This window comes from Abramis brama (assembly GCF_963993115.1).
Source record: "Abramis brama genome assembly, chromosome: 16".
Classification (NCBI taxonomy): Eukaryota; Metazoa; Chordata; class Actinopteri; order Cypriniformes; family Leuciscidae; genus Abramis; species Abramis brama.
In genome coordinates this window covers 20,432,488-20,458,902 of record NC_139978.1, presented here as the reverse complement: position 1 = coordinate 20,458,902, position 26,415 = coordinate 20,432,488, and the positions used below count along the sequence as shown (strand labels likewise).

At 36.8% G+C, this 26,415-nt stretch overlaps 2 protein-coding genes across 4 annotated transcripts in view; both read right to left on the bottom strand.

Annotated features, from left to right (window-relative positions):
* The window catches only part of aopep (aminopeptidase O (putative)), an 81,758-nt gene extending 74,233 nt beyond the window's left edge, over positions 1–7,525 (bottom strand). For both annotated transcript variants that reach the window (XM_084086590.1, XM_084086591.1), the window contains exons 1-4: positions 7,454–7,525; positions 3,498–4,399; positions 920–1,086; positions 671–815 (exon numbers count right to left, since the gene is read on the bottom strand). In XM_084086590.1, coding sequence (XP_083942716.1) covers positions 671–815; positions 920–1,086; positions 3,498–4,237 — 1,052 coding nt within the window. In that variant the 5' untranslated portion in view covers positions 4,238–4,399; positions 7,454–7,525. The remainder of the gene's footprint in view (positions 1–670; positions 816–919; positions 1,087–3,497; positions 4,400–7,453) is intronic.
* A 180-nt stretch (positions 7,526–7,705) lies between these two features.
* Positions 7,706–26,415, bottom strand: part of dock8 (dedicator of cytokinesis 8) — a 46,855-nt gene continuing 28,145 nt past the window's right edge. For both annotated transcript variants that reach the window (XM_084086350.1, XM_084086351.1), the window contains 26 exons: positions 25,926–26,021; positions 25,737–25,832; positions 25,463–25,612; positions 25,187–25,300; positions 23,551–23,706; positions 23,324–23,460; positions 23,055–23,218; positions 22,740–22,891; positions 21,841–22,023; positions 21,617–21,743; positions 20,451–20,538; positions 20,204–20,300; positions 19,983–20,117; positions 18,706–18,858; positions 15,879–16,037; positions 15,680–15,780; positions 15,187–15,379; positions 14,878–15,021; positions 14,244–14,375; positions 13,700–13,834; positions 13,394–13,483; positions 12,941–13,177; positions 12,681–12,824; positions 11,546–11,652; positions 10,572–10,742; positions 7,706–8,831 (listed from right to left, as the gene is read on the bottom strand). In XM_084086350.1, coding sequence (XP_083942476.1) covers positions 8,780–8,831; positions 10,572–10,742; positions 11,546–11,652; positions 12,681–12,824; positions 12,941–13,177; positions 13,394–13,483; positions 13,700–13,834; positions 14,244–14,375; positions 14,878–15,021; positions 15,187–15,379; positions 15,680–15,780; positions 15,879–16,037; positions 18,706–18,858; positions 19,983–20,117; positions 20,204–20,300; positions 20,451–20,538; positions 21,617–21,743; positions 21,841–22,023; positions 22,740–22,891; positions 23,055–23,218; positions 23,324–23,460; positions 23,551–23,706; positions 25,187–25,300; positions 25,463–25,612; positions 25,737–25,832; positions 25,926–26,021 — 3,513 coding nt within the window. In that variant the 3' untranslated portion in view covers positions 7,706–8,779. The remainder of the gene's footprint in view (positions 8,832–10,571; positions 10,743–11,545; positions 11,653–12,680; positions 12,825–12,940; positions 13,178–13,393; positions 13,484–13,699; positions 13,835–14,243; positions 14,376–14,877; positions 15,022–15,186; positions 15,380–15,679; positions 15,781–15,878; positions 16,038–18,705; positions 18,859–19,982; positions 20,118–20,203; positions 20,301–20,450; positions 20,539–21,616; positions 21,744–21,840; positions 22,024–22,739; positions 22,892–23,054; positions 23,219–23,323; positions 23,461–23,550; positions 23,707–25,186; positions 25,301–25,462; positions 25,613–25,736; positions 25,833–25,925; positions 26,022–26,415) is intronic.

The window sequence follows — 26,415 nt, the reverse complement described above, 5'->3', positions numbered from 1 at the left end:
ATTTTTTCATCCATGTTTTAAATTTATACACTGTTGTACAGTAGGCTATCTTATTTGACAAAAAAAATAGAATTGCAATGTTTTGTTGTAAATTAATGTTGTATTTTCATTTGATTACATTTTAAAAACTCGATTAAATTGTTAAATTTTATATAAATTTGTATTAAATAATAAAACTGAATTTCTCATGCAATATCGTTCTGTTTATTCTAAGCGCCTGCTTGTCTGAAGCTTTAATACAGAGCTTGTTACAGCAGGATGGAATCTGATTGGCTGTCAGTGTTTTTATCGTGTATTGCCTGGATAAAATCGTTCTGAAAGTGATTCCAAAAGTATAATTTCTCTGTGCCATTATCGTTATAGCTGTGGTGTGGAGGCGGCTATTCTTTAATATTGAGAACGATTTTTAGAACTATATCTTTATCGTTATCGTCCTTGGTGTGAACAGGCCTTAATGGGTTTCGATTTTTGGGTGAACTAACACTTTAATGTTGTTAATAATGTGGTAATACCTCTTGTTCTTGTGGCATTGAATGAAAATGTATCAATGTCATTGGGAGATTTTCAAATCTTAATAAGCTACCGAAGATCTCCAAAAACTACAAAAACGCCTGAACAGTCAATATTTTTTTCTAGACTTACACTTAGTCACATCACATGAACAACATACCTGGGTACTTTGACACAAGTTTCATTCGTCTTTTCCACCTCAAAGTTGGGAACGTTTACTCCAGCCTCTAGCCATTGCCCTACTGCTATGGTAAAGGTAGAGGCTGGCATTGGCATCGTAACATAATAATGCCACTGCAGAAAACCTGAACGGAGTAGAGAAAAGACTTCAGAATTTTCCATAATAAAATTATTGCACTAAATTACACCTACGTGATTATGAACTGCTGAATTAGGGTTTCAACTGTACCTGTCTCTGCAGGCTTAGAAAAGGCTTCATTTTCCCCACTCATAAGAACAGTGTAATCGCACGGAGCTCTCACACATGCTTGCCACGTTGACATGGCAACAGGTGGCTCCTGGCACGGGAAGAGGGCTCTGTTGTTGATGGGCGAGCCCATGGTATATACACAGCATCTAAATGATAAGGATGGGTATAAATATAGTCTTTTACTCTATGCCAGTGTTTCTTGCTATGCTTTTCAGAGATGGTGCTAAACCTAAAGCCTCGCAGCACTGAGATGTGAGAATGTGAGAAGATAAAAAAAATAATCTGAGAAGATAAAAAAAGAAATATTGAATAAACATTGTTATCATTACTTTTATTGATGGAATTTTATGTGTAATTTAAAAAATAGAAATATTCCTGTAATGTACCAGGAGGGTTCCCTTTACACTCTTTAAAAGAGGGGTTTTGTGCCATAAAAGAGTCATTTTGGTTCCCCAAGGAACCTTTAAACAGTTATTAACCCTTGTCCTTTTTGGGTTTTTTTGTTGTCTTTTTCATGTTTTGTTTTTTTGTTGATAATTTTGTCTTTGTTAATGCCAACTGCATAAATGTTGGCACAAATGTGCATTTTTATTGGAATTTTACTATTTCACCCCCATTTCCTTTAATAAATCTATTTTACACTATATAGGTACACAACATAGTTACAGGACCTTAAAGGAATACTCCACCGTTTTTTGAAATAGGGCTTATTCACCGTCTTTCCTACATTTAGATAGGTGGGCAAACACATTTTTGTCTCAGTGCATGCATAGTTTTAGTTTGGCAGTGCCACCGATAGCTTAGCTTAGCATAATGAATGGAATCCTTTGTTGCCAGCTAGCATGTCATGAGTAAAAGTGATAAAAAATAAAAAAACGAATTACTTCTTGTGGCCTGCGTATTCACAATGAGTACAAATAGCAATGCAGATTAACACTAGGCAATTTCCTAGGCAGATATTGACTTGGGACTATATTGGGGGGAAGCACAGGCGAAGCACTGCTACTTGGGCACAGAGATATCACACAACACCTGAAATCCCCTAACTTCCGTCAACATACCAGCGTGAATAGTAGCCGGCTATTTTTCCAACAGTTGACATAGTGAATGGCGATGAACATGGCGGATTTTGTGAGAGACGAGGAGGGTGACTTCTCAGACAGTCAAGAGCCAGAACCATACCTCTATGAACCAGAGTTTTCAGAAGAGGAGCTGCGTGCTTTGGAAATAGAACGACAGGAGGAGGAGGAGGTTGCGATCGCTCAACAGCCTGAGGACGTGAGAATGAGAGTCAACACGAACTGGTGCTGAGTGTGATATCTCTGCGCCCAAGTAGCAGTGCTTCGCCTGTGCTTCACCCCAATATAGTCCCAAGTCAATATCTGCCTAGGAAATCGCCTAGTCTTAATCTGCATTGCTATTTGTACTCGTTGTGAATACGCAGGCCACAAGAAGAAATTCGTTTTTTGTTTTTTTTATTACTTTTACTCATGACATGCTAGCTGGCAACAAAGGATTCCATTCATTATGCTAAGCTAAGCTATCGGCGGCGCTGCCAAACTAAAACAATGCATGCACTGAGACAAAAATGCGTTTGCCCACCTATCTAAATGTAGGAAAGACGGTGAATAAGCCCTATTTCAAAAAACGGTGGAGTGTTCCTTTAAGAACAAAAAAGTCCCAATTGAAACCCATTAAAACTTTTAATCCCAGTTAATTTTTAATAGCCATTTAACTATAAAAACTACTTTCATTCTGTTGGCAAGGCTTTAAAATTTAAAATTTTACTAGCTTTGTTCCTGTTTTCTTATGGATATTATAGAGCCAATTTGATAAATTATGCAGCTATAATTGTGTGGGTGTCTTGGTATGAATGTCAGAGTGTGGTTTGTATGCGTGTAAGAAAAAAAATTGTGTGGATGTAATATGAGAGAGAAAAACTCTACTGTAGTGCAAATCACAAATCCAACCACTGTGTGTGCCAGTGAAGCTTTGCTGGCATCTAACGGGGAAAATTTGGTACTGCGCCCAAACAAAATCTTATTTAAGGCAATTTTTTTGAGATATCAACCTCAAATTTGGAACACAACTTGTTTAGATTGATGGCTTTGATTTTCTAGCAGTTTTAGAGTACAACATGTTTCATAAAATAATGTTCATAAATCATTTTCACAAACTTGAACCTCTGAACTTTTTTTGGTTCCACTTTTTTTAACTTTTTTTTTTACTTCATCAATAATCTGCCAAGGGTGTTCTTTAAAATGAGAATGAGCTTCAAATTTTTACGACAGTTTTTTGACACAGACATTTTTGCCCAGAGTAACTTTTTTAAATTGAGGGTTAAGTGAACTACATTTTTTCACTGTAAAGAATCTTTTGTAGAATGGAAAGATTTTATGGATGTTAAAAGATCTTCATGGAACCATAGATGCCAATTAAAAACCTTTATTTTTAAGAGTGTATAATTTACAGCATTAGCTGATGCTGCAAAAAGGACATAATATAAATCTGTATGAATACCCAAGCCTAGTTGTTGGTGCATGTAATTGGTTGGTACCTGCTATCCTGGTCTTTTGTCCACCTCACAGAACCACCTGTGGGCTTAGTTTCATACCAGATTCTGACAGCAGACGGGAAGTCCTGAGGGGAGCAAACCCCTTCCTTCCTGACCTGAAGACTCCACTGGTCAACGTGGAACCGTAGAGGTTGTGCATTTAGGACGGTCGGGGAACGGCTGCACTGAAGGTATAGCTCGTGCTGCGATCTCCAGCAGACTGAAGGCATAGAGACCAGCCTCTGTACCAGACTGGATGACGGATGATCCGCGTTTGCATACCGATGGTCTACGTCAAGTTTCTTTAAATTAGATACTGTAGTTACATCCAGCTCTTCCACTTTTGACACCATCAGGTCACAACAATCCAGCACCAAGGTGAATTCTTCACTATCATCACCCCAAAAGACATCACTGACATCATTTCCTCCACTCAAACGTGATGGTTCCTCAGGGGGTATCAACTCATTTGGCTCAGGTGTGATGAGAGAACTTACGTCATGTTCAGATGACACCTGAGATATGTTTTGCGCCTCTGTGTTTGATACAGATCCCGGTTCACCTTGCTTGCAGGAACCAATAGCGGGCTCCAGAAACAGAACAATGCTGCCACCAATGACCTTCCTTTGAAAGTGAACAGTGAGGTCAAGCACATAGTGTCGGACGAGCATATGGTTGGTGTTAGCCCGCAGGGGCAGGTCATCTTTATTAGGATCCAGATCAACATCAGGGTTACTTTCCATAACTGATGGGAATGTTCTTTAAGCAGGAACAGATCTTGAAACCAGACTGAAATATCATTAGGAATAATGTTAACAGAATGCCATTTGTAAAAAATTATTCGGGCTCTCGCAAACATTCCACTCGTTATTCAGTCTGCATCTGGTCCTGAGGCATTTAATAGCCTGTAATTATAAATGTTAAAGAAAATATTACTTGAATGAATCTATTAAAGGTAAATATACAATCTCACCATTAAACAGCAATACTGATACTTAAAATAGACCTCTTGAATAGCATAAACAACCCCAGGCCATCATACACTCTATTATTCAGTATTATCCGAAATAATTACATGGGTAGTTGACATGAAATTTCAAGCAGTGTGACATGCTATACTTTTAAAACTATTTTGAACTATATATAAATATATATATAATTATTATAATGCATGCCGTTTTTAGAACCTCATATGAACTGGAATGTTAAATTGTGAAAAAATGTGAAATTATGTCAAAACTCACTCTCATGTCATTCCAAATCTGTTTGATTTTCTTTCTTTTGAGGAACATAAATTTAGATATTTTGAGAAATGTTGTTAAACAAATAATTTTGGTGAACATTTACTTCCATTGTATGGACAAAAAAATGATAATGACATAATTTACTGTGTAAAAAAATAAAACAAATGGAAGTTACAGCAAAAAAAAAAACACTTTCCATTACACACACACATACATAACTTAAACTAAAACCTTGATGATGTATGAAAAAGTTAATGTCTATGCTATGTGTGAACTATCAAAATAAAGATTTTTACTAAGAACAAGAGCAATGTTTCAGTATTTCATTGTCTTGTAACTGAGCTGACATTTAAAGAGTAGATTAAACTCCCCTTTAGACTTTTGAAGTGTACACTTGTGTTCTCTTTCGGTGCAAATGGGAAATATAACACTGTAAGTGGTTCTTAAAGTGACAATTTACAACCAGAGGCCCATAATTAGGTATTAAATCACTCACTTATAGACACTTCCAAACACTGTAAATAACCCTTTAAGATAAATACTACTCTCTAGGTGATGACTATAGGCAATCCATTCATATTCATTCTTTCATAGCAGTTGTTCTCAATTCTGGAGTAGCCTAACCCAGTACTGCACATTTTGGATATCTTCTTTAGAGCTTTTCAGTTTGTAGCCCTAAAACCTGGAAGGTTTTTCAGTCACAGTGGGTTTTTATAATGGGCGTCATTGGGGCGATTTTGATTTTCGAGTAATAGCCTACATAGGGACAGATTTACTAACAGCTTGCACCAGCACAAACCCTGTTTTGGCATTAAAAAACTATGGTCAAGATTTACTAAGACACAGTTATTTTTGGGCTGACCTTATTGCATATGCATTTATGTAGGAGTTTCACTTTCAGACGCAGAATTTTATGGAAGAGTATTTAAAATGAATCATGCAAGGTGATTTAGTAAGGTTTGCGCTAGTCAATTTACTGGTATTTGCGCCATTATTTAACACCCAAGTTGTATATGGTATCATTGTAATCCTTGACTATCAAAACATAGTGATGGACAGACATCAAATTTTCCATGTTATCATGTTTGGTTCAGGAGATATAATACAAAATACATAATTCAGTTATGGCGGAAAACAAAATGGCCGCCATGGCAGCCACGAGGCATTTTTGCAATGGCTCCATTTCTGAAAATGTTCAGGGCCGCAAATTGTACATGCAATTTTCATGCTTTTATGAAAAAGTGAACATAATTTTCACATCACCTGGACTAATGGGAAAGGAGTTGTAAATGGCAGTGAAGCAATGTAACTCAGGGATGGGCAACTTCGGTACTGGAGGGCCACTGTCCTACAGAGTTTAGCTTCAACCCTAATCAAACACACCTGAACAAGCTAATCAAGGTCCTCAGGATTACTAGAAAATTACAGGCAGGTGATTTTTTCAGGGTTGGAGCTAAACTCTGTAGGACAGTGGCCCTCCAGGACCGAAGTTGCCCATCCCTGATGTAACTGATGCCATAAGACACATGACAATGAAGACATGGCGCTATTTTCAGATTTCATTCACACTGCATACATTCATACTGTAGAACATACTTTTGTAATGGTTGTGAAATTTGTTGTATATATATATATATATAGCTGATGACTGGATAGAAGGTTGCAGTCGATTGTAAGAAAGTGACAAGTTTAAGCAGACTAAGGGACTGTTCACTCACACAGAACACATTTTGAATTTCCACTGCACTAGTTTTCCATTGTTTTTCAATGTAAAAATGGCCTGTTGTGCTCGCACCTTTTCGCACATGGCATTCTCAAATCACGGCGCTCAAGTTAAGTTAAGTTCTTCCACTTTTCAAAAATGCATCACTAGACCTTGCGCATTTTTCCATTCAACTTAGCTGCGTCTTTCATTTCAACTGCAAAAAACATGTTCTGTGTAAACTGGCCCTAAATAATTGGAGAATGCACTGTGTCGTTTCACCAGAAAATTGAGTTATGACATTTTGTTTAAAATTGACAATTTTATAAAAATCAAACGTATGGATGAATCGTTTAGAACAACATGCATTTAGAAAATAGATATTGTGAATTTCTGCATGAAACGGATGTTACAATAGTTTTTTCTTCCCTATTGTGATGTAGTGAAGCTACTTCTCAAATAAGAAAAAAAGAAAGAAAAAAAAAAATTAGGGAGGGACTTGATTTTGTCTAGCGGGAATTGATTGGACGGTTGGGGTTTGCCCTGACGTGAGTGACAGGTTGTCCCGCCCTCACGCCAGTGTAAGTCTCTTCAAGTACTGTAAACACAGCCCTTATTATAAACCTAATAGGAAAGTGTGGAGATAACTCAGAGAATTGGCCTACAAATTGACGTCGCAAATAAACGAAGACTTATTAACAGAAGTTTCAAAACCCGTATGTGTGGATCATAGAAGGGTGTGAATTAGTGAAAGTGAAACAACCAAACTGTGCAGAGCTAGAGGACTTCAGGACCAGAACTGAGAACCACTGTTTTACACTATGACTTCCATATAGGTTTAAAGCGCTTCTCAACAAGTCAGCTTTAATACTCTATTCCTTGTTTTCTTTTCTGATTCTTCAGATTTTCTCACAGAAAAATATGCAACCGACAATAAACTGCAATAGCTGTTTTGTACCGCAGCAATAAAAGCTAAAAATAATTTTATAGATACTGAGAGTTGTTTCACGAACCTGTTCCTCCCTGTGACAGTTCTACAACGCTTGAAAAGCCGCTGAACCGCCGTCTCATGTGATGTACGTCATCACGCAGCGCCAGCAAGCTGTGCTGGATCTCATAAGGATTTACCTGTGTCCTGTCTGCATACGATTATGGAAATTGACGAACCACGCCAATGAATTCGTTTATAATGCCAGAACAGACCCCAGATACTGCTATCAAAAGTCAAATTAATATTTCACAACATAATCTTACTGCACAAAAGGTTATAAGCATGTGGCTTTTTATTAAGTTTAATTGGCAAAAATATTTATATACACATTTATAGTATTTATTCATTTGTGCTTTCAGAACAAGTTGAAATTGTAATGACCTATGCACTTAAAAACCAACAAACAGTTCTCATAGTTTTCAGAGTACCGGTAATGTGTAACAGACAGAATGAAGCACTGAAAACAGAAAGAAACAACAGAGCTTATGTGCAGTGCACTTGAAAAAATGAGAAAGGGAAAAACTATTTGAGAAGAATGACTCTTTACTGGAATATTTTTATCAATGAACCAAAGAAATAAATTTGACACCATTTCTTGGAAAAAGTAAAAGGTAAACATTTGATGTGCTCATTCTCTGCACTTTTTAACAGATTCTTCTGTCTCTGTAAACCTGCTTCACTTTTATTCTGATCGGATATGGTCACATTTTAATAATGGAATAGGAGCTAAATATTCTCTATAAATAAAATATAACTATATATACAAAACTGTATCTTATAAATCTTACAATTACAATATACATAGAAAAAAAGGAATAGAGTAATCATGATTTAAACTATATTAGCTATATGTAAACGTACAAATGAAGAGGTGATTTGTTTTATACCATTATCGTATCTTAACTGTCGTTTTTTACACCTTTGCGCTCTCAGTTGCTTTTAAATAGTGATCAGGCTTTCGTTCTTGAAGCAGTTAATTTAAGGTTGTAGGTTTTTTCCTAACATGTAACGTGTAACAATTATTGTATTAGTTCAAAATACAATATATTGTAACATACTAAGGAAGATTAACCATAACCAGAAAACAAGTAATAAAAAAAAGTGACTGGCTAAGGTTTTTTGTTCTAAAAACAATTATAAACAATAATGCAAGTTCTAAATCCCTGAAAATCAATTCCATATATATATACAGCATACAGAATACAACAATCTAGGATATTTTCAGGGGCTTTTAACACTGTGCATGAAACTCTGCTCGAGTCATCTAATTATCAGCTGACGAAGCTCTTGTTTCCTGGCACACTGCAACATCCTTCCCTTGATATCCTCTAGAGACGCCCTCTTGACATCATGAATTTTCATCTTGTGTCCGACGGAGGCTCTGCCGTTTGAAGGAATCCCTGTTGTTACAAACACAAGAGGGAACGGGAGCTTAAGCAGTGACTGCAATGTTAGAAAGAAATATCTCCACAAAAAGAGCTGCACTGTGCAATATGAGCGCTCACATGGACCACGTTCACACAATCGATGTTTGGCATTGTGCAACCCTCAAATTGTCCTGTCTCCTGTATATAAAGCATCTCATGGATCCAGCTCTATACAGATTTACCAGCATATACAGAAAATGGCGAACAACGCCACTGAATTATAGTTTATAATGCAAGAATAGACCCAGATACTGCTATCATAAGCCAAAAAATAATCTATATTTTAATAATCTATCTATATCTATATCTAGATCTATTAATAATCTATCTATCTATCTATCTATCTATCTATCTATCTATCTATCTATCTATATATATATAAAACCGATAACCAAAGTCAACTCCTTTCTCTAATTTGAGATATATTTCACTGTCATTACTGAAGGTAGGGCTGGGCGATATATCGCATGACATTGTTATGCGCATCTCGTCAGTAAAGCCGGTTCCTTGATTAGTAGTAAATCGCCATCGCCTGCTTTCAGATGGAGCGGCATTTACTACACAGAGCCGTAGTTCACTGACAAGCTGAGCCATATCGCATTAATTATCACGGACGTATCGCCTTCGATAATTAATGCGATATGGCTCAGCTTGTCAGTGAACTACGGCTCTGTGTTATGCCGCTCCATCTGAAAGCAGGCGATGGCGATTTACTACTAATCAAGGAACCGGCTTTACTGACGAGATGTGCATAACAATGTCATGCGATATATCGCCCAGCCCTAACTGAAGGTATTAATTAATAGATAATACATATTTAATACAAAAATTATATTAATATTATATTATATATTTTATTGTATTATAATTATATTTTATATATTGTTTATATGTTTACATGAAATGTTGTTCTTTTTGAAGTTTCTATCAAAGAATATTGTGGTTTTCTTAAAAGTATTAAGCAGCACAGTTTAACTTCGATAATAATAAGAAATGTTACAATTACTTCATAGTCATTTCATAAAATTATTTCATTTCATAATGAAGCATCATGTGGCATTGAAGAATAAATTACATTTTAGAATATATTAAAACAAAAAAGTTGTTTTAATTGTAATATTTAACATCATTAGATTAAATAAATGCAGTCTTGGTGAACACAACAGACTTCTCTCAAAAACATAAAACAAATATTTCCGACCCCAAACTTTGTGATAGATATAGATATATATAGATGTGTGTGTATCACACACACACTACTTTAGACTACTGCTAAAATTACTAGGATATTGGCTGTTTATTAGTACTTATAAATAATAATATGATATAATATAATAATGCCTTATGCTGCATGATCATATATTCTACATTCCTAATTTACTAATACCTAAACTTAACAACTACCTTACTAACTATTAATATGCAGTGACTTAGGACTTTGAGGCAAAAGTCATAGTTATTCATGAATGTGTTCCCCAAACTAAAGTGTGACTAAAATTTGTTTTAAAGAAATAAAATGCATAAACCTTTTCCATACAACAGTCTCCAAAATATCATTATAAAAGCGAAGTAGTTCATAATGACAAATCTTCATTTTTGGGGGTGAGCTATTCTTATAGCACCAATTATGGAAGTACTACTGAACACGAGAGAATATTTCCATCATTCACTGATTGCTGAGTCAAAGGTCAAGTATACCACTAATGGGTGTACCTGTTCTCGATGCAAGGTTTGATGATGGGCTTGTAGAGCTCAGGGATCTTTCTCTCCAGCATTGGCCTCAGATTCTCTCGCAGTTTGTTGTAGTTTTTCTTCATCTCCTGCTGGTACTCCTTCTGATCAGGAGTGATGAGTTGCTTGTTCTTCTCAACAGCCTCTCCACACCTGCAGATATGCAATCACAACAGCATTAGCAACACAACAAGCGCAGCCGAGCACCAGACAATGAATAATTGGTGCAATTATCTGCATTTGGACAGAAATAAACAAATGAGTTTGATAAGAAAACTCAACAATTAAGTTTTATTCCCCAAAAGCTTGCTCAACAACAAAGTCACAAAGGGAACGCTGAGGAAAATGTGCACTAGATCTACTTTTAAAATTGATTTTAAATGGCTCTATACCTTTCAAAATATATCTTAAACGGTCTAGTTATAGAATTAAAAGGCTAACGTCTTGGCATAAATAACAGTAACTTGGCTAGAGAAGGTTTTTGCTAGCTTGGATGGATTATGGAGAAAAATAAACATATTTTAAATTACAGTAAATATTTGTCTGCACGCTGGCAGCAATCAAGGCCCAGAATCCAGCATGAACTATTCCGTCTGTAAAAAGCAATATGTAATATTTCCATACAAACTGTATACATCTTGGGAAAGAATCACTGTATTCAAAATCTTAATTCGTTTCGAGTCTTGGTTTAAACATTATGATGATTATGCAAAACAAATGCAGCTGGGTGACATTAAGACGGGGTTTCTCCGCTTGCAGAAAAGCCCCTCGGGTGTCTTTCGCCCACGTATTTCAGTGAACTTTCAAATAAAGAACTTTAAACAAACCAATCACTATAAAATAAAGACACTTTCATATTTGCTTTGATCCTACGATAGAAAACTTGCTTCATTCGATCATACTTCACTGAAAAGTTTATGTGCATATCTCTTTTTCCACTGGAAACGGCAACTCACCGCAGTATGAACTCTTTGAAACACAAACGAAGTTTGTTGTGATGACGGAAGAGCTTGGGGTCTGCTGGGATTTCATTCAAGAAGACCTGGGCCACCTCCAATGGACCCTGCAGAGACACACAAGAGTGAGAAAAGGAAAGAAAAGCCCCCCCCCTCACTCCCACAGCGCTAACGGAGAAAATGAATGCTTCATCCATTGGAGGCCACAAGGTAAAGTCAACACATAAGGGAAAGATCATGAATAAGTCTTTGTGTGAGTGATGTCACCGTGGAGCCAGGAGCAGAGGCATTGCCGCGCTCTTTGTATGTTGTTTCTCCAGAGGGCATTTATCACGTAACCGCAGCCATATGCACAGGATTTAGATATGTTTTAAACTTGATTGGTGTTGTAAACTGTCACTTGGAGCTTCAGCCATCACTATAAATACAGAGACGCCGGGAGCATCATTATGAATGCTTGCAACCCTAAAATTTACATTACTCTTCTATACTGTACTCACATTACCTAAAGTATTCAAAAACCACATCAGCAGTAGAAGAGGCATGGAAGGAGTCTGAGTGACTGGAAAAGTGACTGAGCCAGTGTTTATGTCAAGGGATCAAAGTTTGGTTGGTTGGTTAGCATGGGTTCATTAGCCTCTGCTGGTACATGCAGTAACTACATCATCTGAACGCAAAAAGCATCTTTCCCCATTGATGGTTATTTAAAATCAGCAAAATAATTTTTCAAAATAATTTACTTTTTTATTTTTTATATCTATTAATAATACATAAGCAGTAAAGGGTGAATTGACAACTAAATGTATTTTCAATGTGTATATATACACATACATACATACATACATACATACACACACGCACACATGTATATGTATATGTATATGTATATGTATATGTATATGTATGTATGTATGTATGTATGTATGTGTATATATATATATATACACACACATGTATGTATGTATGCATGTATGTATACATACATACAAATAACAGCTTTTAATACATACATGCATGTATATATACTAATATATCATAAATAGATGTTTTACCAGAGCGTTCGTTTTAGAGGGCTTTTTACACCGCTCTGAATAGTTACTAGTGAAGGGTAAAAGTGTACTTTAAAGTTTCAGACCTGATTGACAGTGGCTGTGACGGATCCCTGCAGAACCATCTGAAGCATCACAGCATCTGGCTTCTCTCTGTGCGTGGCTTCAGCCAGCTCTCGGGTCTTCTTTTGCATGTCCTCAATGGCCACCTCGATTGGCGTGAGGTCAAACTGAAAACATAAAAAAAAAAAAAAAAGAGTTGGGGGATTGATTGAGCAATTAGTCTATCAAATGCTTTTATCAAACTACTACTGCAGATGAAGCAGACCAGGGTTGTTGCGATTACCTCCTCCTTCTGAATGACGTTGATCCGTGTCTTGATGTAGGGGAAGGCATGCATGGTGGTTAGGATGGTTTTCCTCTTGTATTGCTCATTGAGTTCCCCCCGCGGCCGTCCACTCTTTGTGAACGGCGTAGTGTACATGAAGCGGCGAAGGTTGAAGTTCTTCTCAAAGTTGGTGAGGCGGTCTTTCATTTCATAGTCATCAAAGAAAGGCTCCACAAAGGTAATCTGTACGTATACCTGATGTGATGTATGAAAATCAGCACACTATGTTAGGAAATCTCAATGGCACTTAAAGGATATATAAATCATTAGTTGATTAACATTAGTTGAATGAGGCAATTGAGATTTGACTGTAGAGGCAGACGACGGCCTTTCAAGCTAATGAGGGTCATGCTGAAGAGAACTTTTGATTGTAATCGTGTTTACACTGGCACAAAATTTGATGAGCCTTACCTTGTTGGGATTCAGCTTGTTTCTGTCTACTGGTGTGGAATCTTTAATCATTTCCAAAACTCCATCTCCAAAACACTCACTGTAGAAGTTCTGGAAAATTAGAAGACAAAGAGTTCACTACAAGTAGCTCCTGATCAAACGAAATGTGTAAGTTATGTATAATATCAGAGCAAATTTCAGACCATTACATTACTGCCTAAAAGTATTAAAACCTGTAATTGAAACCTTAAGAAAAACTTCAAACTTCAAATTCATCTTCATCACAAATGCAGTTCAGAACTTCAGAGGGTTTCAGAGAAATTTCACCTCAAGCCGGTGGGATATCTCCGGTAAATGGGTGATTCCTGGCTCTTTGTAGATAAATTCTTGCTCATCCAGGTCTCCAAATTTAGAGCCATAAAATCCTACGCGGAAGTAGGTTCCAAACATCCTCTTGTGACCCTGAAAAGTAAAAATAAACATTACGATAAAAGACAGCAGCTGATGCACGAGTCTCCATTTTATGTATGTTTTTCCACTACTTTTTCTGACTTTTCTGTCTTCACACTGAAAATAAATATTTTTTGAAGATGTAAATAAATAAAAAGATTATTAAAAGTAAAGTTTGCAAGAAAATATTAATTCAGTTTTCTTTCTTAAGAATTAAAAGTACACATTCTATAAGGTCTCAAAAGTGCTCATAAAACTAATGTATAATAACTATTAAATAACAGCTTTAAATCGTTTTGCCTCAAGTATAGCATGTCACAACATATCAACTTCCTCCCAACTGCCCACATACACATTAGACAGTTTTTTTTTTTCTGCCTGGCAGACTCATGTAGGAGGACATGTCATTTGTATGCTTTACCTTTTGAATGATGCTCTCAAAAGCCCTTTGGAGCTTGTCATGTGTGGAAGCGAGCTTCCGGAAATCTCTGTGGGCCTCCAGTATAGGCACGATTACCTTGTACACCTCATTAACTGCCTCGTACAACCCGCCCTGTAAGTGAACAATGGTAAGCAGTAATGAACAGTATTTTTTCATTCTTAAAAAAATAAATAATAATAATAAAAATAATAATAATAATAATAATAATAATAATAATATAAAAACACACACACACACAATTAAGCTAAACCTATTAATATAGTTTACGCATTTATCTTTCAATTATTATTAAAAATATATAAAATAAATACTACTACTAATAACAACAATTATATATATATATATATATATATATATATATATATATATATATATATATATATATATATATATATATATATATATATACACACACACACACACACAAGTATATTATATTAAGTATAATATATATACACATATATTTAGTATAATACATACATACATACACACTGTACACAGTATAATGTATACAAGTAGTATCATGGTACAGAAATGATACAGAGTATCATAAAAGAGAATGGGCTGCTAATTTGGATTATGTCGTTGGCGCCTTGCTCCACGGATAACTCACATTGCTGAACAGCTCGGCAGCCTGTTCCAGAAGCCCAACTAGGCCACTTTCTGTGAAGTAGCGTCCCGAGCAAACCCCATCCTCGTCTGGAGACAATATGTCGTCTGAGACTGCAGACTCCTCCAGCACATTAGGAGAGATGTTCTGGTGGGGAGAGACAATTATTTACCACAGTCAGACATTGGTTCTCATTTAGACCGTCCCGTGTGTCTGAGGGTTCGAAGAGCAGCCGAGACATAATTCACGCCTACTGTTGTTTTTCGGAAAGGGAGCCGATTCAAGCGTTTCCTACTCATGATAATAACTCACTTGAAAGGTGACGCTGCCCACAGGCAAGTATTTGTGATCCTCCAGCATGCTGAGATATTCAGCTACCAGGGCTGCGGCATGGATCAGACACATGGCTGACTCTGTAAAACACTTCCTGCTGTTGTGCTTCTCTGCCATGTTTTGGAGCCAGGTTAGACGCAGGTCTGGAGAGGTCTGGTAACCCTTTGCGATCCTGGAGCCAAAGCAAACAGTAAGTTTATTCAAAAAGTAGGTTAATGCTCTGAGGAAATAAATACAATTTTGTTCATAATATCAAAGAAAAGTGTGGACTGGCATATTCACTCAAGTTATTACACATGTGAGGCACACTGCAGGGCTCAAATGTGCCACTCGGTTACCATAGTAAGTCCAAAAATAGTAGACAAACAGTAGAAACCACAGCAAAATGGGAAGCAGAGGGGAAAAAAACCACAGAACTGGAATCCCTAAGCCAGATGCAGTCTTGGTTTTAGCTGCAGAAGAAAATGTGTACCTATACATGAGGTCCATGAGCATCTCCGGATCTTTCTGGAACTCCTTCATCTTGACTGTATCTGAGAGGATACTGTTTAGGTTCCTCAAGAGTTCATCCACCTATGGAGACATAAACCAATAAAGTAATTCATTACAACCGATGATCTATGACAATGATTAGTATACTTCTTGATTGGGCTGGATGTCTAAAAGTTTACCTGTGAGGGCAGCTGTGTAGATTGCATTTCCATGTCCTCTTCCGCATATGCTAGGATAGTTCTGAAAGAGCGACGTAGGTACTCCTCATGGATGTCTGAAGACTTGCCAACCAATGAGGCCAAAGACATTGTCACCTGCATTTTGACTCTGGAGAAATTCTGCAAGGGCAAAAAACAAGGGGTCAAGGTTTGGCTAACTAGCCTAACACAGCTAGCCCCTGCTGGTCAATGCTGTAACTACAAAGTCAAGCAGCAAAAAAATAATAATAAAAAAATAATAATAATAATAATAATAATTTTGTTCTTTAACAGCCGTAGAAACAACTATAGAAAGACTAATTGACTAACTACTCTGGAAAACTCAATCCAGGCTCAAAAAATTCTGTGGTCCCATGAGCAACAACGGCAGCATGCAGTTAAAGAGTTATAAGCCATACAAGCCACAAGGTGAGTCACATTACAAACTTTGATTTGAAAAAAGCATTTGAAAATCTGCCAAAAATTACAAGACTGTGTACATAACAGCTTTAATGAGGGAATGAACTGCAATCGCATTAAGCATTGCTAATGACAATAAAATTAAAAACGATAGCGATATAGAAATTGTTAAAAAGATCAATATATAAACAATATATTTTATGTTTATTTTATATACACAGAAATATTTAAGTAGTTTGAGAGCATAGGGAAACTGACTTGATTACATAATTTGCATTGCTTCATGGGAGTGGGCGGACGCAAAAGTGTTCATTTGGCGTGATTTGAGTGTTTCGTTTGCCTGATTGGTGGAGATTTCTTTGCAGAGTCATTAGTAGAATCATCAGTAATGTAGTTTTCACCAGAAATTCAGCTGTTAAAAACGGTTATTTAAAAACACGTTAAACTGGGACTGTAGATGAAAATGAGCTATTGTGCTAACTCATAGCATCATAGCATCAGAGGAAACATTTGTTTAAAATAGTACATGGTCTTAAAAAAAAAATAATATATATATATATATATATATATATATATATATATATATATATATATATATATATATATATATATATATATATAAATAAATATATATATAAATATATATATAAATATATATATAAAATGTGTGCTGATGTCCACGGTCTATTGAGATGGATGAGAATGCCAACAGATAGCTTTCTCCGTGTTAAAACATTGATTTCTTACAGGATTAGTTCACCCCCCCAAAAATGTATTATTTAAAATTTAAGTTATTCACTGGCAATCTCCACCATAACTTTCAAATCTCATTTGCACCAATGTATATTCAATAATGCCAGGTTCTCATATGGTTCTCAACTTAAATTATGGTCTTTTCTTCATGCAAAACTATCATATTACTTTAGAAAATGTGGAATACAGTGTATGGACCACTTTTACAATATTTATATGTACTTTTTTGCCTTTTTGTAGCTCGACAGCACCCTTCCTTTTTCACTTTCATTATATGCAAAAAAGCAGCACTAACGTGATATCACCTTTTGTTATCCACAGAAGTCATACAGGTTTGGACGAGCATTTTTGGGTGAACTATCCCTTTCATTTCAAGTCTTGTTCCAAAGTATGAATGTCCAAAGCATCATGACAGCAGAGGTCTGATTACTGCCTGAGGTTTCCAATTTAGAAAACAGCCCTTCCCCCAGAAGTTCCTGTCAACCAGAGCTGTGTCATTTATCTGGGTTGGCCCTGCTGAGGTTATTGAAGGTTACATTGTCAGATACAGGTGTTAGGCTGTGAAAGGAAACGCCACACTGCCAGGCGCGGTCGGCCATTGCTGTCATAGTTTCAGATCATTGATTCCAGGGGAGGCTTGAGCCAGGAACTGAAAATGCTCCATCCATCTTGCTTAGCATCAGGAAACTGCAAAATGATCCCCCATTAACCCCTGTATAATTGCCAATGGATCATTTCAATGGCACCATTATGTTTAATTGAGCGTATGCGTGAGGCATCTCTGTACGTCGCCAATATCGCATCAGGTCAGTTTTGCCGTGAAAAACGACTTGACATCGACGCTGCTGAGAAGATTAATTCTGAATTTGTGCTTAGACCTGACTTCACTGTTTTCACAATTTAATCTAACGAGAGAAAAGGCCTTAGGAAACAGAAAAACAAAGCAGAGAGGGGGGAAAAGACAGCCTGTCGCAAAAAAGGAATCAACATGACTTATTCAAGGTTACACTAATGACAGGAACGACTGCTGGAGCCTTTTACAAAGCAAACAAGCAAACAAACAGACAGACAGGGAGAGAAATCCATCCTTTCCCCATTAAAGATGAATGAGATGGCAAACAACACGGCCATCTGGTAGGGGAGGGCTGAGGGGGTGAGAAATTGAGTAAACAGAGGAAATACTCCAGCCATCAGCCTGGTGCATTCAGAGAGATGGCCGACCAGCAGCGACAGGCTCATGTTATCAGACGACAGACAGACATGGAGAAGAAAAACATTACAGCGTGCATTGTCAATGTTAGCATTTTAACGGAGAAAAGACAAGGTGAAAGTGGTTTTCATTTATTTGGCAATAGACCCTACTGAAAAATCCAGCATAAACCAGCATGAATGTTGGTCCAGAGTGGTTTGTGTTGGTTGGAGCTGTTATAGTGTTGGTCTGGCTGGTGGACCACCATAGTCATGCAGTTCTCAAGCAAAACTGAGTTGGTGTAGCTGGTCTACCAGCACTCCCACTTTCCATGCTGGGGACCAGCAACCAGCATCACAGTATGCAAAACATACCTATGAAGGTGACCAGCAATGCTGGATTTTTCAGCAGGGGACGTATTGAGTGGTCTGTTATGCGGTGTCTTACACTAGCAGAGCTGTAGCTGTATCTCATGATCAGGTACAGCGTAGCACAAGCCTGACTCCTGTTGCCATCCACACAGCTGCTGCAGTAATGAAGAACCTTCTGACACAGGTCTGCACACTGCTCGGCCTCCTCCTCAAACAACAGGTCGCCAAACTGAAAAATATTTGTGTCATTAATAAATTCAATATAACATATATTACATGATTACAGGAAGGGGAGACAGGGGTTGGGAGGGTTCTTTTTATTTTTATTATTATATGCTGTAGTATAATCCTAATTATTATTGTACATCTTTATACCATGGTCTGTCTGAATACTCTGTTTTATTGCACACCTTCCAGCCAATCAGAATAGTTTAATGCACAGGTAGTTTCAAATCAGTTGAATCCTGGTTGAATCGCCGTTCTATATTAATGCGCTGCTTTCATTTTCATTGATTGCTTTCATACTTTATCTCTGTGTCCGACGCAAAGCGGGCAGAATATGTTATCTAACGAGCCGTAACTGACGAAAATAACCATCAATTTTACCCTTCCGGTCAAATATTGCGCTGCGAACATCAATAACAGCTTTAAGTTGTCAATGTTGACAAATGACCATGGTATAAGTGGGATAATCAACGGCTAGCTGTGCATTAAACGATTTTAATGCATGTCAAGGAGGCAACCACCATGTCACGCATTAAAATTGTTTAATGCACAGATAGGCATGGATTATCCCTTACATATCATCCACACGACCGGGTGTCCCCAATGCAATCTTTTAAGAATCAGCTATTGAAAAATATGGACTGGATCGGACCTATAAGGATTGGTTGACTGCTAAACTGAATATTGAGGAAAGTGCATAACTCCCCTCAACATCTATAATGCTTACAGACTTTTAATACACTTGTTAAATGTGAGTATGTACATATATGTCGAGGTAAATGTTCATTGACACAATCTTTTCATAAATGATGTCAGCCAAGTGGCATAATTTATCACAGTTTTTTTTTTTAAACAATAAAAAAAAAAAAAACTGGTTTCCTGGTTTGACCTCCTGTTTTAAGTCTCTCTCTCAAATCTCTTTTTTTTTTCCAATTATGAAATTAACCCTGTAGACAACCAACCCCAATCTAGCCTACAGCTTTATGATTTAGAATGAGTTACTAAAATAACCTAAGAAAATGCTCTTATATAGTTATGAATAAAAACAATTCAATTCAATTCAATCTCATCACATTTGAAAAAGAATTGGTGTGTACTGTCAGCTGAAACAATTGCACATGGCAGTACCTTTACGATGAGAGCCCGTAGGGTGCTGAAACAGTGCGACAGGTAGGTGGTGCTCTGGTTACAGGTGAGAGAGTGCAGCAGAACTTTCAGCACTCCACCAACCACATTATCCTTGCAATCTGCCAGAGGAACTGCCTGAAAGTAGAATATCAAGCAAAAACATTTATTCATGCGAAAATGTCCAAATATGTTTTGGGTCCATTGTAAGAGTTCTCGGTTACCTGTACGATCATCTCTAGCAGGTCAAGGACTATGAGGTTGGTCTCAGTTGCCAGGTTACCACAGATTATGGCCTCCTGATCCAGCTCTGCTTTGGATCTGAGGAAACAACAATAGTAATCAAAACAAAAAAAAGCTTATTTTTAGCAGTAGATTAGGGCCATGGAGAACTAGAACCAACAATGAATGAGAAGCACTGCAGGTTAAACAGATGTGAACCGTGAAATGAAGGTACTATTTTACGCTCACTTGTCCTGCCTGTCGTTTGTCTGGCGCCACTGTGTAAGGTCTTTCCTCCAGCGTAGGTTCTCTCTCTGACCCAGCGTCCGGTCGTTACCTTGCAAAGCACACAGCCAACACACAAAGACGGGACATATTTAGAAAATATCTAAACAAAGGAAGTCTGCGGACTGCAAACATGTAAAATTAGACAGCGTTTTACATGAAATGAAAAATTATTTTAGTGCATTGTGGAAAACAAATAATATATTATTCATTGGGCCAACATTAACTGTCCCCTCTGTGGTCAATATCTCTGTCATTATTTATTCATCTGCATGTGGTTTCAAAAACACATATGACTTTCTTTATGCTGTAGAGAACAAAAGGTAAAAGTTTCTTTTTTATAAATATCCTGTAACATATAATGAAAGTGAATGGAGACTGGAGTCAGACTTACAGTACTACAGTAACTAATAAATACAAACTTTCCTCACAAAAAGTTAGTGTGTGGTTTCAAAAACAGTGCATGTAAAGTTATATGAAATACATTTTTGTATCCATTTATATTTGGATATAAATTTACTTATAAATGAAAATGAAATATATTTATTTAAATGTATTTATTTATATTTTGAATTGCGATAATTAAATTAAATAATAATTCCGAGTTTACTTCTCTTTTTTTCTTAGAATTGTGTGATATATAAAGTCGCAATTGCGGGTTACAAAGTCAGAATAAAGTCATTTGTATCTCGCAATTCTGACTTTATAACACTCAATTGCGAGTTATAAAGTAAGAATTGTGAGATAAAAACTCGCAATTCTAAGAAAAATACTATAAAAACGAATTTCAGTGAACAAATTTAATAAAAAAATAATGTAACTATAATTTAATTATAACATAATATTTAGCACTAAATAATAGCACCACATAATGTTAGCACCAACAAAAAACAAATATTCACAGCTGCCCTCCCTTCTCCATTTCATTTCATCAGTTAGCCGCATTACCCGGAATGGTGCGTAAACTATTTTAGAGTTTGACAAATATATATAGAATCTATAACACATTTTGTGTTCTGTGGAAGAAAGTCACATAGGGTTAGGGGAAAATGAATAACAGAATTTCCATTTTTGGGTGAACTGTCCCTTTAAAGGCTAAGATAGAAAGTAAAACATGAGATGCAGCTCACCTCCCACCCTTTTCATCATTTCTCCCCTGGCTCCATAGCCTCCCAGCAGAACCTCCTCCAGACGCGCTTTAGCCTGCTGAGACTTCTGCAGGGCCTGCGTGCTCACCTTATCCGAACTCTGCTTCCCCTACACACAAACAATGCATCATGTGAAAATGTTCTAATGACATCAGAAAGGCCATCCAGAAGATGTCTTCCTCTTCAAAGTGCCTGAGTGTTTTTACCCTATACTCAAAGCAGGAGGTGCAGATGGCGAGGAGTTCCAGCAGGCGGCTCAGCTGAGAGAGAGGCATGTCCACGGTCCAGCGCTGGATCAGATTCTGGTCTGCATTCTTAATAATCCACAGGAAACACATCAGCAGATTGCGGCTGGTCTCTGCTGTCAACATGTTGCTGGATTTTCCCGTCTAGACAAAGAGAGATTGTACAAAAATATTCAAATGAGAATTACTGTTTCTTTGGAATATCTCGGATAAATAGACAAATATCCATAGATATTACAAGGCTCTCTGGAATACTTGTTTCTGATTGGTCAATCATTGTAAAAAACTGTCATATCACAATAGTGTTGTAAACTATTGTTGTAAACTAAAACTATTAATAGTTTAAAATTAATTGAACTAAAGCTGAAATAAAATAAAATATAAATATTAGATGGAAAAACTTAAACCTAACAAACTTTGCCTTGGCAAAGAAATTAAATAATTTGAAATTGAAGATATAAAATTATTAAAACTGGAATAAAAAATAAATTAACTAATTGGAAAATATAAATATAAAAAAAAGAATAAAAATGACAAAGGCACATAAACTTACTAAAATTAAAGTGAAATCTGAAAATTAAAAAAAATGAATACTATAATAATATATATATTAAAACTACTAAAAAAACACTGATCAGTCTACATATTTTCTTCTCATATAATACAATTATTTAATTCCATTTATTTATAATGTCAATTCCGTTATTAATAAATTTTATATCAATATACTATAATATGCTATAATATAATATGCTATAATATAATATAATATAATATAATATAATATAATATAATATAATATAATATAATATAATATAATATAATATAATATTCATTCTATTTAAAAACCTTGTTCATACCACAGAGGTCATAGATGCCAGTGCATTTCTCGATAATGTGTTGAAAGGATTTCCAGCGATTGCCATGGCAACAGACTGATTAATGGGGGTGACGCTGTCAGTGTCATCCTCAGGTCCACCAGACTTGCCTTTACCGCCACGAGGTTCAGACACTGAGAAGAAAACACATACATTCACACATAAACCATAGGTCTGAAAAGCATAATCCATTTTAAACTCCCATCAGAGAGCCATAATCGAGCACTTTGGCTCACTGCCTAAAAGCAACTATTAAGCCTAACTGAGATTAACAACTAGACTTGTGTAAGGCAGTACCTGTGAAATCAAGATAATTGATGGAATCAATGATGATGCCCACTAGAGGGAGGTAGAGAGCAGCAATCTTGGCCTTGACCTCTGACCTCGAGCAGCGCTGGTCCAGATCGTGAGCGCACAATAAGCTGTATGTGGCACTAATGGCCTTTTGTTGAACTCTCCCCCTACACATGCACATAAAACACAATTATTAGTTTGTCAAATGCACTCAAAAAAAATTCACTAAACAGTTGTTGCCACTTCTGTGCCACACATTAAATATGACCGACCCCTCTGACTCAATGTCCAGTGCAGTACTGAGTTCGGTCAGCAGCAGTCCGGTCAAGTAATGCCGTTGCTTAAAGTCCTGGGACAGATCAAACATGGCTGCGATCTTATTGTCCTGAAAACTGCACGAGCTGGAGGTCTGGTGACAGAGACAGATGACACTCATTGTTTCCAAACACTGAGTATTAGATCAGTCATAACAGCAGAATGATGTTGTTTTTTGACTGACCTGTGAGGAGACAGAAGGTGACGGGGAGGCGGGGGCGGAGGCAGGGCTGCTGAAGAACAGGCTGAGGTTTAGGTAGTGCTCATGACTGCACAGGATCCTCAAAAACTCCAACCTCATACTGATCAACGTCGACATGTTCACACTCTTTGCTGCCATCTGTGAAAAAGAGTGACAGTTAGTTACATATTAATGCTGCAAATATTAAAGGGATACTTCACCGATTAGCATTAAGCTTGTATCAGTAGAAACCCGGTAGTATTTTCAAATGATCGTGCTTCCCTCCCTCATGTCCCCCTGAGACGAGAGATTTCTGTATTGAGTGTCTGGAAAAAAACCTCAGATAATCGTCATTTTGCGTCATCGGAGGCTTTTTTGGCCGGAGGCTAGAGACTACAGCCAGTAGTAGGAGCTAGTTCCACATGTTTTCAATCCGCCCATAGTGGGATCTCACGATAAAACGGCGTCTTTTCAGTTTCGAGTCAGCTAGTAGCCTAGTTGTATCATTTCTTCCGATACTGCCCTCTGTAACCGGTAGGCGTGGTTTGGGAGTGGCCTCATAGGGCAGCAAAGCAAGTGCTTTCTGGGAGTTGTTGTCTTTCATCCACAAGAGCCAAAAATACATTTTCTGGCTTTTCTCAGTCTAGAAGGCACCAACTTCTAAAATAATTTCACATTTCTACTACATAAATGACCCAATTTAAATACACATTAATCTTTCCAGCGGTGAAATATCCCTTTAATTAGTGGAGCTCAAGAAGGTGGTGCAGGATTGAGTCCAGTCTGCAACATTATCACACTTTCCCTTTTTCTCCTAAAATTTGTCTAGCAGAGCAACAAAATAAATATACATTTCTATGTACATTTTATAAAATTAAAAACTAAATTTGACTATAAAACTTTAGTTAATAAAATATTTTATCAATCTACCTATTCGTCTGTCATTCCATCCATCCATCTATCCATCCATCTTTTATTCCATCCATCCATCTTTCATTCCATCCATCCATCCATCCATCCATCCATCTTTTATTCCATCCATCCATCTTTTATTCCATCCATCCATCTTTTATTCCATCCATCCATCTTTTATTCCATCCATCCATCCATCTTTCATTCCATCCATCCATCTTTTATTCCATCCATCCATCTTTTATTCCATCCATCCATCCATCTTTCATTCCATCCATCCATCTTTTATTCCATCCATCCATCTTTTATTCCATCCATCTATCTTTCATTCCATCCATCCATCCATCTTTTATTCCATCCATCCATCTTTCATTCCATCCATCCATCCATCCATCCATCCATCCATCCATCCATCTTATATTCCATCCATCTATCCATCCATCTTTTATTCCATCCATCCATCTTTCATTCCATCCATCCATCCATCTTTTATTCCATCCATCCATCCATCCATCCATCCATCTTTTATTCCATCCATCTTTTATTCCATCCATCTATCCATCCATCTTTCATTCCATCCATCCATCCATCCATCCATCCATCTTGCTTTACTTCCAAAGTCAAGTAATTTTTTATGGACATGCTTGTGATGTTCACTGAACCGAGAGGTTGTGAATGATTTCCTGCCGTTAAGATAACGATTAGAAAATGAGATGAGCTCCAGTACCTGGTTGCAGTAATTCTTCACAAGCTGAAACACAAAGCCTCGGTCCATCAGAGACATCAGGTCATACAGGAAGAAAGCCAGGCTGACGTTAACCTTCTCTGCCTGCTCCAGCTCCTGAAGACAAATCAAAACACACACATCTCTTCTCATTATCACTGACAAATAACATTCCTCCAAAAAAATCTGACCTCTTGTTATTCTCATGCGCTCCATGTTTACTGAGTTACTAAACAGTTCTTGAGTCAGATTTTGATCGGTTCAGATGGATTCAATCACCTTTTGCTGTTTTACTAAAATGTTCCCAATCTCAGCAGTAACAACGTTGACTATAGTGGTAATGTCATCCTTGAAACGGTCCGAAAATCGATTCCTACGAGGGACTGCCTTCTTATCCAGCTGAGACACGTGCTGACTCATGCTCTTCACCTGGAGTGAGTACATTTGGACAATGAGAACCAGAAAAAAAACTCAAAAAACATCTTGCATTTAGAATTTCAAAGACAGACAAAGTTGGCTTGCTCAGCAACATGTACATATTTAATCATCTTACAAGAAGTTCAAAAAAGAACCAGGCGTATTTGTAGACGTTCTCTCTGCAGACTCCAGTGCTGACCACCATCTGAAGAGCCAGCTCCTCATGGAACAACTACAAAGACAGATGGATCTGCTTATTTAGAAACACATCCTCTGCTGAAATGACAGACAGCTACGGTAATGAAGTGGCAAGTCAAAGAGTCACCTTTTTGTTTGTGGGACGTGTGCTTGCTGTGGAGCTCTGTGAAGTGTTGGAGAGATTTGTAGCTGCTGACATGCGACAGCCGGGAAGATTTAAACCCTGGTGGAAACCAAAATGAAGAATGAAAAAAAAAAAAAAAGTGTATTATGTGCCTGTAGAAGAGCTGGGTACCATTCCAAATAAAATAAAAATACCTTTTAAAATTTTCATTTTAATTTAATGAATTGTGTCATTGTTGTTGACTAAAATTTAAACTATTAAAAATCATTGAAAATAAAAAGCTGAAATAAAATAAAATATTGATATTAGATGAAAAACTGAAAAATAAAATGTTTTGCCTTGGCAGCAATTAGAAATAAAGTGTAAGTTGAAGTGCAAACATTACTAAAACTAATTAAATGAAAATAAAATAAATAGATATTTTAAAAAGACTAATAAAAAAATAAAAAAAATAAAATAAAAAAAAAATCACAAAAGCACATAACAAAAACAC